This window comes from Hemitrygon akajei, chromosome 14 (assembly GCF_048418815.1).
Source record: "Hemitrygon akajei chromosome 14, sHemAka1.3, whole genome shotgun sequence".
Classification (NCBI taxonomy): Eukaryota; Metazoa; Chordata; class Chondrichthyes; order Myliobatiformes; family Dasyatidae; genus Hemitrygon; species Hemitrygon akajei.
The window spans coordinates 14,669,989-14,685,543 of NC_133137.1; the positions used below are offsets into that span (position 1 = coordinate 14,669,989).

Genomic DNA, 15,555 nt, shown 5'->3' on the forward strand with positions numbered 1-15,555 from the left:
TATTTTGTATAAAATGTTTTAATGTTACACTGCCTGAGCTGTAAGACAGTTCCATTCATGTATAGTGAATCTATAGTGCAAGTCATCAGTTATAGCATTAAGCTTATGAACATCTATCACATTCCCTCAGGAATACCTGTAGAAATTTCCTTCGGCGTTCAACAATATCACTTGAAAGTATGCCAGATAGATAAATATTATATACGTACGAAGATAATTTATACATATTTGCTTTCAAAATATTTAGGATGATCTAAGTGTAATTACATTCTCTTGCACTTGGTGACGCTGTAACCAAGCCTAATTTACAGGGAAACATCCAGGCTTCAACAGCCCAAATCTTCTGTTATTAAATTTCTAAAATTTTATTTTAGCTATTGAAAAATCATTTAAATATATTAAGATCTGAAGTTAATTTACATTAAGAAATTAAGTTACATTTTCAGGACTAAAAGTCATAAACCTCTTGCTTCACCTGAAAACTCTACTCTTCAGAAGCTTAACCTTATTTCTCACAGGCAGCATCTGTATTGATCAGCACTAGCGGCGATTCTGCGGTAAAACTGCACAAAAATCGCAAGTCAGGAGATAGAAAACCGACTAGATCACAGGATGAATGGACTGTATTCCAACTTAGCACCTCATCTATTCACTAAAAAGTATTTTCATGTTTGCTTACCATTAGCAAGGTGTCCTACCTGCTCCAGGAAAAACTGGAGAATTTGCATTAACTGTTCCTGATGTTAAAGCAGGCCACAAAAGGTCTGATGCAGTATTATTTATCACCATTTTTATTCAAATATCAGAATCCAGTACAGACATCATCCTCTGTACCCAAACATGAAACACCATATTTGTGTTTAATATATCCTGTGTATAATAGTCTATATAAGCTATACATGTAAAATTTAAGAAATGTGAAAACAAAATCTCATTTGCAAATACTAATACCAGCCTGGTTGCCAGCAACCACTGCTTGAGTCTGGCAGTTAAATTGGCCTTAAAGTTACTAAACATTGGCAATCAGTCATTTGGGAACATGAGTCACAGGAAGATGTGTCCAGTCTCACCCGCTGTGTAACAATTCTAACTTTGACCATTATTTGATTCTGCTGTTGGCCAAGAAGGGAAAGCAGGTTTCAGCTGCTCAGCTTGAGGTCAGGGAGATTATGGATCATTTGTCATACATAGTGATGCACAGCTGTATCAGGTCACACGACGTGGAAAAAATGTAGCTTTATAGGAAGTGAAATTTTCCTTTGCTGACAAGCCAAGTATAAAAATGCAAACACGAGGAAGTCTGCAGGTGCTGGAAATTCGAGCAACAAACACAAATTACTAGTACATCTATAGGAAGAAGTACAGTCGACATTTCGGGCCGAGACCCTTCGTCAGGACTAACGTTAGCCCTGACGAAGGGTCTCGGCCCGGAACGTTGACATGGCTTCTTCATGTAAATCCCGCCTGGCCAAGCACAAAAATATAGTCTTTCACAGATAACGTGCTGTAAACATATTAGCTCAGAAATTCCTGCAAGTTTTACTGTATGAGCTTGTGATTTAGTGTACTAGGTGCATGAAATTAAGATTTCATTCACAAATAAAACTTCGGTAAGAGCTGGTAATCATTGAGGAATCTACACCAGCATTGTGATTTAAAAATCACTCTCATTTCATAAATTAGATTCACACAAGTCGTCACAGTGATATTTTAAATCAAGCAGAATATCAAGATAAGTGGCATGATCTGATTTTAAAGTACTATATTTAATTGTGTACACGTGCCAAGTGTTCACTTCCATTCCACCCTTACTGGCAGGAACTTCCAAAGATCGGGATGTCCCAAGTGCACAAGGTTTCTGAATGGAGATTTGCTCCACTGAAACGCCGGAACCTGGTCCCACGTTGGGCCGCTCACTGCAATCATTTGATAGGCCTTGTGCAATTCAAATGAGGTAACCTAGGCATAACACAAGTTAAACAACATTATAAGTGACTTTATAAAGAGTCAAGAGTCACACAGCACAGACACATGCTCTTCAGTCCACCATATCCTTGCTGACCATTAAAAATCTATCTATATCTTCTTCGTTTACCTTGGGTCTGTAGACTTCTGTAGCTTGACAGGTGAAGTACTTGTTCAGATATGTGTGACTATCTGCCTCCACCATTCTCACAGATAGCACATCCCAGATTGTAACCATTCTTTTGGTGGAAAATTATTCCCTCAGATCCTTTCTTTCTTACTCCTCACCTTAACCCATGATGAAAAGATTCTCACTATCCACTCCTATCAAGAGTATGGTTCCGTCTTAACTATCTCCATTACTTGGAAGACAAACACAGCCTTTAGTCGCCCCTTACAACCGAAACGGTCCATCTCAAGCAAAATTCTGATAAGCCTCCTCTGCACCCTCTCCAATGCACTTACATCCTTTCTGTTCTGTGGAACTGCACAAAATATTGCAGCTGAGGCCTAACCAAAGTTTTATAAAGCTGTACCTTGATTTCCAAACTCTTAAATTCCATACCCTGGGTAATAAAGGCCAGCATCCTGCATGTCCTGTTCACCGCCCTACACTACGCGTGCTGCCATTTTTTAAGCAAATCATGTATACAAAATCCCACTGTTGTTTAGAACAACTCACTCTGCATGTCCTTGGCTTATTTGGGTTGTAGTTGAGATAGATACAATTACAATGTTTGAAAGGTACAACGTTTGTATTTGGACAGGTATTTTGATAGGAAGCATGTCAATGGATGCAGACCTAATGGGAGCTAGTGATATTAGTATATATAGACACTGTAGTCAGCATGACTTCACAAATCACCTCACACTTGAAGATTAAATTCCAGCTGCCAGTGTTTTGCCCAACATTATCCTGTCTCAGTCCATCCCCCTTCCTATCAAATGACAGACAGTCCCCAAGTTATTATGGGGTTCCATCCTGAAAATGGTTCACTACTAGCTGCTCACAAGTCAGAAAAGGACAGTGTGTGGGAGAAACAGCTGTAATGGGAGAGCGAGCGGGCACAGGAGTGGCGGCCACCAGTGGCCTCAGTGAGAGGGGGGTGGGGAGAAACCACTCAGGGTGCCCAACACTTCCTGCTGGGGGGAGAAGGCACTTGGAAATGCCCTGTTCCTGATCAGCAAAAGATGCTTTTGTAGTCCCGCAGAAAAAGGCAAATTCACCCCCGCTCATCCTGACAAGTATGAGGTGATGCATGTTGGAAAGTCAAAGGGTAGGTACAGATCTGCTGTATTCACTAAATAATAGGGTCATAAGGAACGCCGATGAATGCAGAGACCCAGACGTTCAAGTCCAATAGCTTCCATAAGATGGGATTGCAGGTGAAGGCAGCAATTGTCAGAATAATAAAATTAGAATTTTACAAAACACTGTTAGACAACAACTTGAGTATTATGCACAGTTCTGGTTGCCACACTACGAGGAGGATCTGGTTGTTCTCTGAGCTCAGAGGAGATTGAGCAGGATGTGGCTTGGATCGGAGGACTTTAATTATGGGTCTCCTCATAATGGCTGTGCTTTAAGGGCTGTGGAAGGAGGAGACGGAGGAGCGATCTCAGAGATACAAAACGTTAAGAGACAGGATAGAGTAGGTAGTGGAAATCCTATTCTATGAGTATCCGAAACAAGAGGGCAAGCTGTTCAGAGGAAAAGGAGCCTTAAGAGGATACAAGGTGAAAGTTTTTCTTTTTAAGTACACTTTGGTTGACTTGCTACCACTGGTGGTAGAATGTACATTTAAGAACATAGGCACTTAAATTAACACGGTACAGAGGGTCATGGATCTAATACAGGAAAAGGGATTACGATAATGAGTATAGACATAGTAGGCTGAAGGGCAGTTCTATGCTATACAACTCGACAATAGTGTACATCTCAAACTTAAGGGTACACGACCACTTCAAAAGATGATCTCCATTACCCTTGGAGTGAACTACATCTGCAGACTCCTTATTATATGCACAAGGACTGAGTATGTTGTGCAGTAATTATGTGAGCTATAACATAGCAAAGCAAATCAGTTCTTTAATTAAAAAATTTGATCATAGAATGCCATTGCTTTTCTTTGAATCCTGCCATTGAAACTCTGAACTATGCCATAGGACTGTTAATCCTTTCCTGCTTAAGCATAAGATTACTAGAAGGGCAGGACCTCAGAAAATATGATATCTCTGTAAGGTAGATTTTCAGAGCAGGAAGTAAACCCCAGAGAGGAGCAACATGACATACATGTAGACTAAAATACCAAAAGTGAAGGTAACAATTATCACTGCTGATTAATGTCTTATGGAGATATTTGCTTTATTCATTTTTTACCCTCTGGGCCTTAATTTATTGCTCATCCCCAAGTATCCTTTAGGAGTGGTGAACAGCTTTCTTGAACAGCAGCCAACCTAATGTTGTTGAAGAGGGAGCATATATACATTCATTGGTTCATTTTTAACATGTCTCTTAACAAGTGCTGAATTAAAAAAATATTCATCTGAGGAAAGCTAAAATTGGGGATGCACTATTTAAGCACCCCAGTTTGATTTTCTAGTTGTGCTAATATATTGATCACCATTAGATTGCAAATCCACTCAACAGAAGACTGGAAAACTGAAAGATCGCTGGAAAAACCAAAAATAAAAGTAAACTTACTTGCATGAAGAGAATTAGAAAAGCTGGGAATCTAAAGTAGAAATTACTGTAACTGCTCTGCAGGTTAGTCAGAGCCTTAACAGAAAGGTGCAGGTACAATTTATCATAAATCTGCTTTCCTTTATGAAAAGTTACACCCAAAGTGTTAACTAATCTTTCCCCTTTCATTTATAGACCAACCACTGTTTTAAACATTTTCCATTCCTCGCAAGCCTTCACGCTGCAGAACTGCTGTCTCAGTACATCTCACCTTCATATCTGTGCCTCCATGTGATCGCAAAGCTAATGCAGAAAATGGGTAACTTCCATTGGCTGGATTAAGATCAGACCGGGCTGAGATTGCATTCTCCCCATTGGGCTTCGGAACACACTGCTGACACGCCGACAGAGGATCGTGCATGAAGTCATTATACCTGAAAGTAAAACAGTGAGTCAAGAAATCCAAATTGTATCTTAAAGTTGACTTTGAAGGACACAAGTACAATTCTAAGATCTTAAGGTGCGACTGTTGACTACACATTGAGTTAAAACCAGAAGATGATGGAAACACTCAGCAAATCGAACAGATGTATGGAAATGGAGTTGGTAATGCCTGACAGGAAAGGAATAGGGGTATAGTTTGCAAGGTGGTGTGCTCCAGCTCCCAGCAGAAAAATGCTATCAGTCCGTTTCTCTTGTCCTGATACACACGCAACCAATTCTTGTACATAACAATACCTGTTTGACTATTTTGACATTTACCTATACTTAAGGATGATTTACAGAAATTAATTAAGTTTAATTATCATTCAACCATACACGAATACAGCCAAAAAAAACAAGCACTTCTTCGTGGACCGACAGTTATACAAAACAAACATAAACTAAGTCCCCGAGTGACATGTCCTGTAAACTGATGGTGCCTGTTCTTCTTGTCGGCAACAGCAAGCCACTCCCCGCGGATGAACATATGCACAATGCAGTTTGTCCTCCACCGAGCGCACACTGGAAGCAACACCGATTGGAGGAGACAGCCGCCAATCCAGCACAGACACTGCGCCGTACCGCCTCCGGCTTCTCCACTTCTAGATTGCTGCAGCAGGCAAGCCCACAGCACAAGGCCTAGTCCTCGCTACAACCGAGGCCACACAGCTCCCCCACGGCTGGGTCTCGCTAATAAACCAGTGAAGTGAACTTGCAGTATTTTACATTACCAATGCCCAAGAGGGTCTTGCAACCGCAAGAAAAATGCCCCCTCGCTGTTAAGACTGCACACTGACTTCACTCACCGGGTCTAAAGCCTCTCTGTAGCAGGTAGCAGCATGGTCCGCAACAAGTCCAGCTCCTCTGTCAACGTGCAGCTCACTAATGAGGAAGACCTACAGTACTTTAAGTTCTTAATGCCCAGCATTGTCTTGTAAAAACAAAGAAAGTATCTCTGGTTGGCCCTGGAGTGGAGATTTTGGAGGAAACCAGAGCACAAAGACACGGGAAAAAAATATGCAAAGTCCACATAAGAAGCACCTTGGACAAGGATCATATAAAATTCCCTGGAGCTGAGGCAGCAGCATTAACTGCTGCCTCACTACTTTGCCCTGTTGCAGGTCCATTTGCTTGGATAATGGATTGCAAGCCATCATGAGGCAAATGCTAGATGGGGAAAAGTATTGCTGGCCAGCCAGTTTTGAGAAAGCTCCACAGTGCCTCCTTGTTAATGGAGTCAAAAGGCCTGGGTGAGGTCTGAAAAGTCCACCATGTTCTGCTTCCTCTGTTTCTCTCAGGGTTATCACGAGATGATGCTCTCGGTGGATGGAACCCACACAGTGGTTTGAAAAGCAGAGCTTTGCCTACTTCAATTTAAAACAGAAGTTGGTAAGTTCTTGATTAGTAAGGGCGTCAAAGGTTTTGGGGAGAAGGCAGGCAAACGGGGTTGATAGGGATAATGAATCAGCTTTGATGGAATGGCGGAACAGGCTTGATGTGCTAAATGGGCTAATTCTGCTCCCATGTCTTATGAAAACCGGTTTAGGACACTTGCAAAGACATTCCCTGTGGCAGACTGCAAGAAGAGGCCTCTTTGTTTACCGCAGCGGTCAGGAATGTGGGCATGGTGGGGCCAGAATTGAGAGCTTGGTAGGAAGAGGCCCAGGGGCAGCAGGAACACAGACCACATGTGCAGCAAAGACTGGGGTTGGAAAATAGATCAGGAGCGTGACTGGCAGCAGGCTGTGCAGTGACCGCTGGGGACAGCGCCAGGCATTGGCTTGGACTGGGAGCTGAAAACTGGGCTGCAGTCAGGACCATGGATGAAAGCTCCCCTATTCCTGTACATGAAAGTGCAAGTAGACATACACGGGGCAGAACCCGAATCACAAAGCGGGTAAACATCAGCATCAGTATGTGAAGGGTCGTGGCCTGAAACTTTTTATTCCTTTCCATAGCTGCTGCCTTAGCTGCCAAGTTTCTCCCCCATTTTGTGTGTATTTCTCTGGATTTCTAGAATCCCTTGTTTGTGATCACATAATAGAGCCTGGCTTCTTGTCAGTTTGCTAACCCACCACACCCTGGTCCACCCAAATCTGTTGCTGCCGGATCAAGGGAGGATATATCGGAAGTAATAAAGCACAGAAACATTGCAAAACAACATCCGAGGCTTAACATATGAAGAAATGCATTAAAGATTCTTTAAGTTAAAAAATGACTACATTAAGGATTGCAAGAGGTTAAACAGGAAAAAATAGAGTTGACTGAGGGAAGCTATTGTTCCTCTTAAGTTCCTGTGCTCTTACCCCACTTATTTTGGCTTATAACCACATTTGTTACACTTCATCGGCTATAATGCACATTGGGCATGCAAACAAATGCTATACTAATTCAAGTCGATTGCTTCCTGGAAACAAATTGGTTGTGAGGTGTAGTTCACACGCAGGAGTAAACAGCCAATTAGTTTTGCACTTCAAAGTTGCATTTAAAAGCAAAATGCAAGGAAACATTTTGTGTTATAATTCAGAGTGATATCCAATGCTTACTTCTATAAAGAGCACGGGCTGCATGATAGTGTAGTGGTTAGCAGAATGCTTTACGGTACAGGTGACCCAGGTTCAATTCCCACTGCTGCCTGTAAGGAGTTTGTAAGTTCTCCCCATGACCGCGTGGGTTTCCTCCCACAGTCCAAAGACCCACCAATTGGTCACTGTAAATTGTCCCACGATTAGGCTAGGTGGCATGGCTCGAAGGGCCAGAAGGGCCTATTCAACACGATCTCATTAAATAAATCAGAGCAAGAGAGAATTATAACAACCATTGATATAGTCCAGGTACCTCATTAATTTAATGATTGAAGCCATGTCTGTAACCATGGTCTGATTTCGACGGAATATCAGAGCTCGAGGACTCTTGTCATAACTGAACCAGTCTCCATATTTCTTAAACAGGTCTAGTTGACCACTAGCATTAAAGATCTCTTTGAAATACCTACAAAAATGGAAGCACAACTTGGAGTTAAAACATCTGTTAAAAATAGTTACTTGTGCAACTCTTCTACCGAATGGACTATGCTGAGTGAGAAATGCTACAGAGGAGCAATAAAATCATAAACTGGATAGAGTACTGTATCCGATTTTCCTTCCCTTGGGAAAGGGTACATTCATCTTGAGGAGCACATATCCTGGAAACCGAGCAGTGCAGCATTGTGTGAGAAATAACTCTGCAGACTGTTGCCAGCTGAGGTTTGAATGCTATGCCTTGTCTACGAAAGGCTCCCTGCTCTTTTCTGAATAGTCACAGACTAATGTACTTTCCTTGTTTCTGTGTCTGACGCTTTCATGGCAATGATGGGGAGGAATAGGAGAATGGTTCAAATTTTACAAAAGAAATTGTATTCATGCCGTGTCATAATGTAAGAAATCTGATTAAAAATCCGCTCAAATCTGATTAACTTCATCGCAGCTAAATTGGTGGATTGTCTGTGATAGTTAGGATAACTTGCTGAAGGGCTTTGTATGTCAGAGGGGTTGACCCAAATTTGCATAAACTGTAAGGAAGGGCGGCAAGTGTGATAACGGAACGAGAATTAAAAATTAAAAGAGCAAGGCAGGTCATGGGGATTGTTTCTGAGGAATGCATATAAAAATTTTATCAAGCTGTCAGGGTAGCCTAAGGAGAAACAGGAGAACAAGCTTAGAACAAATCACAGTACTGTGCAAAAGTTTAAGGCACATAAATATAACAAGGGTGCCTAAGACTTTTGCACAGTACTGTATTTGCCAATGTGGAGCACAGATGAAGTTTGTAAGTCTGGCGGGAGGAAAGGATGTTGGGGATGGCAAGGGTGGAGTGCTGTGGACATGGCATGGGGCAGGTAGCAGAGGAGGAGTGCCAGGGATGGGGTGTGGCGCAGACTGGTGTAGACATATCCAGCTCTGAGATATCAGGCAAGGTTATTCGATTTCCAAAGAATTGGAATATTGTTCATTGCAGAATGTGTCTCCGGTACTTCCCGCTCCTTCCTTTTTCCCTAACCATGATTCCAGTCTCCCTGCCTCCTTTCCACTCTCTGTCCACAACAAAAATCCATATCAGAATCAGGTTTATCATCATTCCCACATGTCATGAAATTTGCTTTTGTGGCAGCAGTACAGTGCAATACATAAAATCACAACAGTACTGTGCAAAAGTCTTGGGCACCTAGCTATATACATGCTCCCAAGACTGCACAGTACTGTAACTAGAATTCATCACAGTCTATACTTACGGTATGTTGTAGCTGGCCCAGTAACCTCTCTGCATCAGCTCGTCCGTTTTATCGGCAACAACTATTTGGCCCCTGCAATTGCTCAGAAGTTAGTTTTGAGAAACCATGAAATACAAAACAGTAGCAGCACCCAAAACCAACAGTCCACAGCCATTCTCACCACGTAGGCAAGAATCAAAAAGTTGCACAATATAAATACAAACTGTGTAAATGACTCATCCAGATGGCACAGGAAAGTCAAACAATCCGATAAACCAAAAGCATCACATTCACACTTACGGTATTTGCTCCAGAATCGTCAACAAGTTCTTGCTGATATTCAGTTGGCCTGGTGTAAAGAAATTATAGTCCACGATCATCCATTGATTATTGTATCTGTAACAGAAAGAAAATCATGATGTTTGGTTATAGTTCTCCATTTATGCCACAGCCAAGAAAATTCACTAGTACCACTGCTTCCTCAGGAGGCCAAGGAAAGTTGTCCTACTTGACCCTCACCAATTTTTTTTTAAATATAAAATTGGTGGACCATTGACAGCAATTACCTAGATACATCACAGCGGTATGGCAACCGCTGTGGGCAAACCGCAGAGCTGTGGACACAGTTTGGCTCATCACGGAAACCAGCTTCCCCTCCATGTACCATCTATACTTCTCCCCTCTTGCTCGTTGGTGATAGAGAGCCTGTGGCATGTCGAAGTGTGGAAATATGGACTGTGGTTTTTCACAGTCTCTAGATCATGGACTCTTTGGAGGCTTTGCTATTGCTGGTGGTGGTGGGGGGGGGGGGGCGGTGGGGTGATGCTTCCTGCTGGAACCAGTGGGGGGGGGGGGCTTTGGAGGTTCTAACATTTTTCTGTCATTCATTCTTTGGGGTTTCCTGTTTTGTAGATGTCCGTGAAGAGTAAGAATTTCAGCTTGTATACCGCATACATTCTCCGATATCAAATGGAACCAATGAAAACAGTTAGCGTAAAATCAGAAACCCCACCTATTCCGAACGTTCTCCCCCCCCCCCCACCTGTGGGACAAAAGACAAGTCTCAAAGCATGTACGACCGTGCCCAAGGACAGTTTCTGTAAGACTATTGACTGTTTCCCCAGTACACTAAGATGGGCTCTTGACCTCAATCTACCTCGTAGCTTTGCATCTTAACGCCTACCTGCACTGCATTCCCTCCGCACGCTTTCCTCTGCATTGTTATTGTTTCACTTTGAGCTCCCTCAATGCACTGTTTGAATAAACTGATCTGCATGGACGGCATGCAAGACAAGTTTTTCCACTGTCATTACATAACAGTAATAAATCAAATTTACTGACTTGCAGGAGTGCAACAAGTTATTACAGTGGATAGAGAAGCCTATTGACCAAATATTAAACACAGAGAAAACATCATCAAGAATGTACACCAAGAAAAAAACTGATTATAAATAGCCCAGCAAAACCCGATCTTCAGACTAACACGTACTCTGCCCACATACAAGAACACAACACCCTAACTGGCTCGTTTGGATATGATGTTATCAGATAATAAAGCTTATACTAACATTACTAAAGATTATGCTCACTGTTTCAATTGGTGCAGTCTCTCTCACCTCTTTCGTAGGAATTTGCAATTAAACCACGTTACTTTGAGTGGCTCAAAATGAAATTAAAGCCTAGGCCTTCCAGAGTTTTTGCTGCGATGCCTGGATCAGCTTCTTTTGATGAATTGGACAGAAAAAGTACACCATTCACTCTCATCCCCTATCACATCCTACAAATATACACTGTATTAGTGTCCTAAAAGAAAACTTTAAACATTACATGACATAAATTCCTGTGCCTGAAGCTTTTAATGGCAAGGAACCAATGTTTATCAGGAAGCCACGCACCCCACTAACTACCACCACTGGCGTTTGGGGCCGCACGAAGTCCTCCATCTCTGGTGTTCCGGGCTTCCTTCATCGCATCAGTAGCTCGGTTTTCACTACTGTCAAGCCCCAGGTGGAGACCCAGGAATACCGTCACACTCAGATGTTTCCAAAACAATTCTGTTTGCCAGTCAGGGTTGTTACCCCGGAGCTGAACCCCCAGACCGGTGACCCACTCTTGTTCGTGCCTCCACCCTTTGACCTGTTCGGCATGGGTGACCCTGCCAAGAGCCAAAGCATAAAGCCTCGACTCCAGTCAGCATAGATCTCAGGGATTTTGAGGCATGCAAACCTCCAAGCCCTACGACAAGGGTGTAATCCTCTTGGGAGAGCAGCCCGCTAAGCTGGTATTCAATTGTCTATCAGCTTACGTCTACCATTGACTTATCAGCAAATGCACATCAGGAAGCCAGAGCTATGATCAAAGCTATAAACGTCCCACAATTGAATAAGTAGCAATGATAAAATGAGAGAAGAAACACTACAAATAGAAATTCAAGATTCACATTAGGAAGTAATTCTAGGGAATGCAAATCCACTTAATAATTTCAGTTGTGAGTACTCATACCACAAGGCAGCTAAATATATGTGAAACACAGTTTTAAGTATGTTGGTTGCAGATTAATATATCAGTCCATGTGAGAAATTAGCCTGACTACAAAAGTAAATCTGAAAATGTGATGAAAAATTATCCGCTCACATTTACATTTCAGATGGTCAATATTTTTACCATCAATTCCCAAACAAAGAAACGCTTAAGAAACCACGGAGTCTAGTGAAGTAGGGCACAAATCAAATCAGGTAACAATTTGAAATCTAGTCCTTCTACAAAAAAAAAATGTCGTGCAGCAGAATCGTGCATTATGTTGTTAAAGAATGCACTGTTTTCAAATCAAGCCATTTTGATCGTGTACATCAGTAAGTGAAGGTCGAGCATACATTTCCAGATTTTGAATGTTAGTGAAGGATTAATCTTGTCGTAGGTTTTGGAGGCTTGTGTGCCTCAATGACCTAGAGAGATATGTGGGCTGGCATCAGGGCCTTGTGCTTTGGCTGTTGGTGGGGTCAACCATGCCAAACAGGTTAAAGGGTAGAGGCCAGACTAAAAATGGTCCGCCGGTCCTCCACGTTTGGAGTTTCAGCTCAGGGCTAATAACCCTAACTTGTTAAAAAAAAAAAATTGTTACAGAAAGAGCAATGAAGAATCCTTCGAGAAAGACAGATGGATGACCCTCGTTGCTGCACTCAAAGCCAGCAGTGTTATATGGGCAGTATCTACATCCGTTTAACATTTATCGTAAGAAGGTACTTACATAGCACGTGAATATTTATCTTCCCAGGAAAATATTCAGTAATGATTTTTATTCTTACCTGACACCAATAATAACGATGGAGAATCAAACTGGGCCTTCAAAAAGATTTGTTAGATACTTGAGGGAAAAGAACTGTAAAGGTATGGAGAAAGGCCTGGACAATGAGATCAGTTGCAAAGAGGTAACGCAGACTGAATGGACTGAAAGGCTTCCTCGTACGTTTATGAATCCATATATATTTGATGATCACTTGTGAGATTCAATTATGTACAGTATCTACATCGTCAGAAAATCTCTTTGCAAAATATAGATCCTGATCTCCTTAAGGTATTCACAGAAAAAAAAATCAATTATGATAACTAAGAGTTATTTTGGAATTTTAGACTACACTAAACTCCAGGTCCAGAGAATGGGGTACAGATCATAAAATGGCTTACACATCAGTCACAGCTCCGGGCTCCAGTAAGAAGTTTTGAAACTGACAGAACTCACGTGCCACTGTTGAATTTCCTAAAAATTGCAGCCCATTCTGCACCACTTCTTGCAAGTCGATTAGCTACGATGTTTCTCAACCATTCCATCACAGAACCAACTGGCTTGACAAAACTCCATAACTGTGCATTATTATTACCGATTGTGGTTTCCAGAGTAACCTACAAGAAAGAACATTAATAACACATTTGCTCTACTTTCAGGACTTTTATGTTAAAATTACATTTTTTATTTCAGAATCAGATTCAATTTCACTGCCATGTCGTGAAATTTGTTTTTTCTCTCACTGATTGCCTTTTGCTTATTTGTTTGTATGTCTTTATAATGCAAAGACACAGCAAATCTTTCTCCTCCACTTACATTGTTCCCCATATTCAACTAAATTATATTGTTTTAAAAACCACAACTTCTGCTTACATATTAATGCATCTTTCACACACGAACCCAAACTCTTGTTTCCACATCAAGTTTTGGCAATCTATCTGGAGGTGGAAAATGATACAAGCCTGTTCTGTTCACAGAAGGTGGGACAACATGCATCCAGAACATGTTGGAAAGGCCAAGCAACCTCTTTAAAAGGAGAAACAGTCATGTTTCAGGTGAAACACCACAAAGAGTTGCCCTCTTCTCATTGTTACTGTCTGGAAGGAGGTACAGAAGCCTGAAGGCACACACTCAGTGAATAGGAACAGCTTCCTCTCCTCTGCCAACAGACTTGTGAATGGACACTCAACCCACTCAACCTCACTTTTTTCCCCCCATTTCTATTTTTGCATTTAAAATTTAACTGTTTAATATACATTACTTACTGTAATTGATTTACTTTTTTTCGATATTATCATGAATTGCATTGTACTGCTGCCAGTTAACAAATTTCACGACATATGTTGGTGATATTAAACCTGATTCTGAAACTGAAGTGTCATTTATTGAACACATCTACACAAAAGCCTGTCGCAGGAAAGTAGCATCCATCATCAGGGATTCCCCATCACCCACAACATGCTCTCTTTGCAATACTACCAGGAATAAGATTTAGGAGCCTCAGGACTCATACCACCAGGTTCAACAACAGTTATTACCCCTCAACCATCAGGCTCTTGAACCAAAGGGGATAACTTCACTTGCCCCATCACTGAAATGTTTCCACAAACTAGGGATTCACTTTCATCTCGTGTTCTTGATATTTATTACGATTTCTTTCTTTTGATTTTCAGTTTGTTGTCTTTTGCAGAACGTTTGAATGCTCAAGTTGGTGCGGTCTTTCATTAATTCTGTATGGTTATTATTCAATGGATCTATTGAGTATGCCCACATGAAAATGAATCTCAGGGCTGTATGTGGTGACATAAACAGCCTTTCATTTTTTTTTCAGCCGAGTTACCTGTTTCACTTTCCACAGAACCAGCCTGTCCTGTTGTGTTTTTCCAGCACCTTCCGCTTTTATTTCAGATTTGCAGTATCTGTTATTTTTCTTTGTTTTTCACAAACCCAGCCCAGCTAATTGCCACTCCATCTATCTACTCTGAGGAGAGTGCCTGTAAGTGTCATTGGGAGTTTGTGAGGGGAATTCGTTTGTGTGAACCTGCTCAACGATGACCATTTTGAATCATGCAAGGCCACTTAAATCGACACAGCACATTTCAAACGTGGACAAAAGTACCCAATTCCAGAAATGAGGTAACAGTGTCTGACTTTGACATCAAGGAAACATTTGACACTTTCAGCTATCAGGGAGCTCTAATAGAAATGGGTATCTGGGGGAAAGCTTTCCATTGGTGGGAGATGCAAGTTGTGAGAAGGAAATTGGTTGCGCTCGAGGACAACATCTGAGCACTGAGATATTGCTGACCCACTGAGTTCCTCCAGCATTCTGTGGTACTGAGATGTTGCTCCTTTGTTCAATCACCTTCATCAATTCCATTAATGACCTTCTCTCCTTCAAAGTCAGAAGTGAGGATATGCACAATGATTCCAAGTCTTCACTTTCATCTTCAATGCCTCAATTAATGTGTCAAAGTGAAACAAATTCAAAACAACATTCTGGTTTCCATAGCAACATGCACACAAACTGCTGGAGGAGCTCAGCAGGTCAGGCAGCATCTATGGAAAAGAGTACAGTTGACGTTTCAGGCTGAAACCCTTTGGTAGGACTGGAGAAAAAAAAAACTGAGGAGTAGATTTAAAAGGTGGGGGGGAAGGGAGGGGTGAGAACCACCAGGTGATAGGTGAAACCTGGAGGGGGAGGGATGAATGCAAGAGCTGGGAAGTTAATTGGTGAAAGAGACAGAAGGCCATGGAAGAAAGAAAAAAAAAGGGGAAGAAGCACCAGAGGGAGGCGATGGGTGTGCAAGGAGATGAGATTAGAGAGGGAAAAGGGGATGGGAAAAGGAGAGGGGGGTAGGGGGCATTAGAGGAAGTTTGAGAAATCGATGT

General features: G+C 41.8%; 1 protein-coding gene across 1 annotated transcript in view; it reads right to left on the minus strand.

The window, feature by feature from the left end:
* Positions 1 to 775: 775 nt before the first annotated feature.
* plbd2 (phospholipase B domain containing 2) overlaps positions 776 to 15,555 on the minus strand; it is a 29,645-nt gene continuing 14,865 nt past the window's right edge. The window contains exons 7-12 of the mRNA XM_073065495.1: positions 13,120 to 13,280; positions 9,681 to 9,776; positions 9,402 to 9,473; positions 7,970 to 8,122; positions 4,920 to 5,082; positions 776 to 1,959 (exon numbers count right to left, since the gene is read on the minus strand). Coding sequence (XP_072921596.1) covers positions 1,792 to 1,959; positions 4,920 to 5,082; positions 7,970 to 8,122; positions 9,402 to 9,473; positions 9,681 to 9,776; positions 13,120 to 13,280 — 813 coding nt within the window. The 3' untranslated portion in view covers positions 776 to 1,791. The remainder of the gene's footprint in view (positions 1,960 to 4,919; positions 5,083 to 7,969; positions 8,123 to 9,401; positions 9,474 to 9,680; positions 9,777 to 13,119; positions 13,281 to 15,555) is intronic.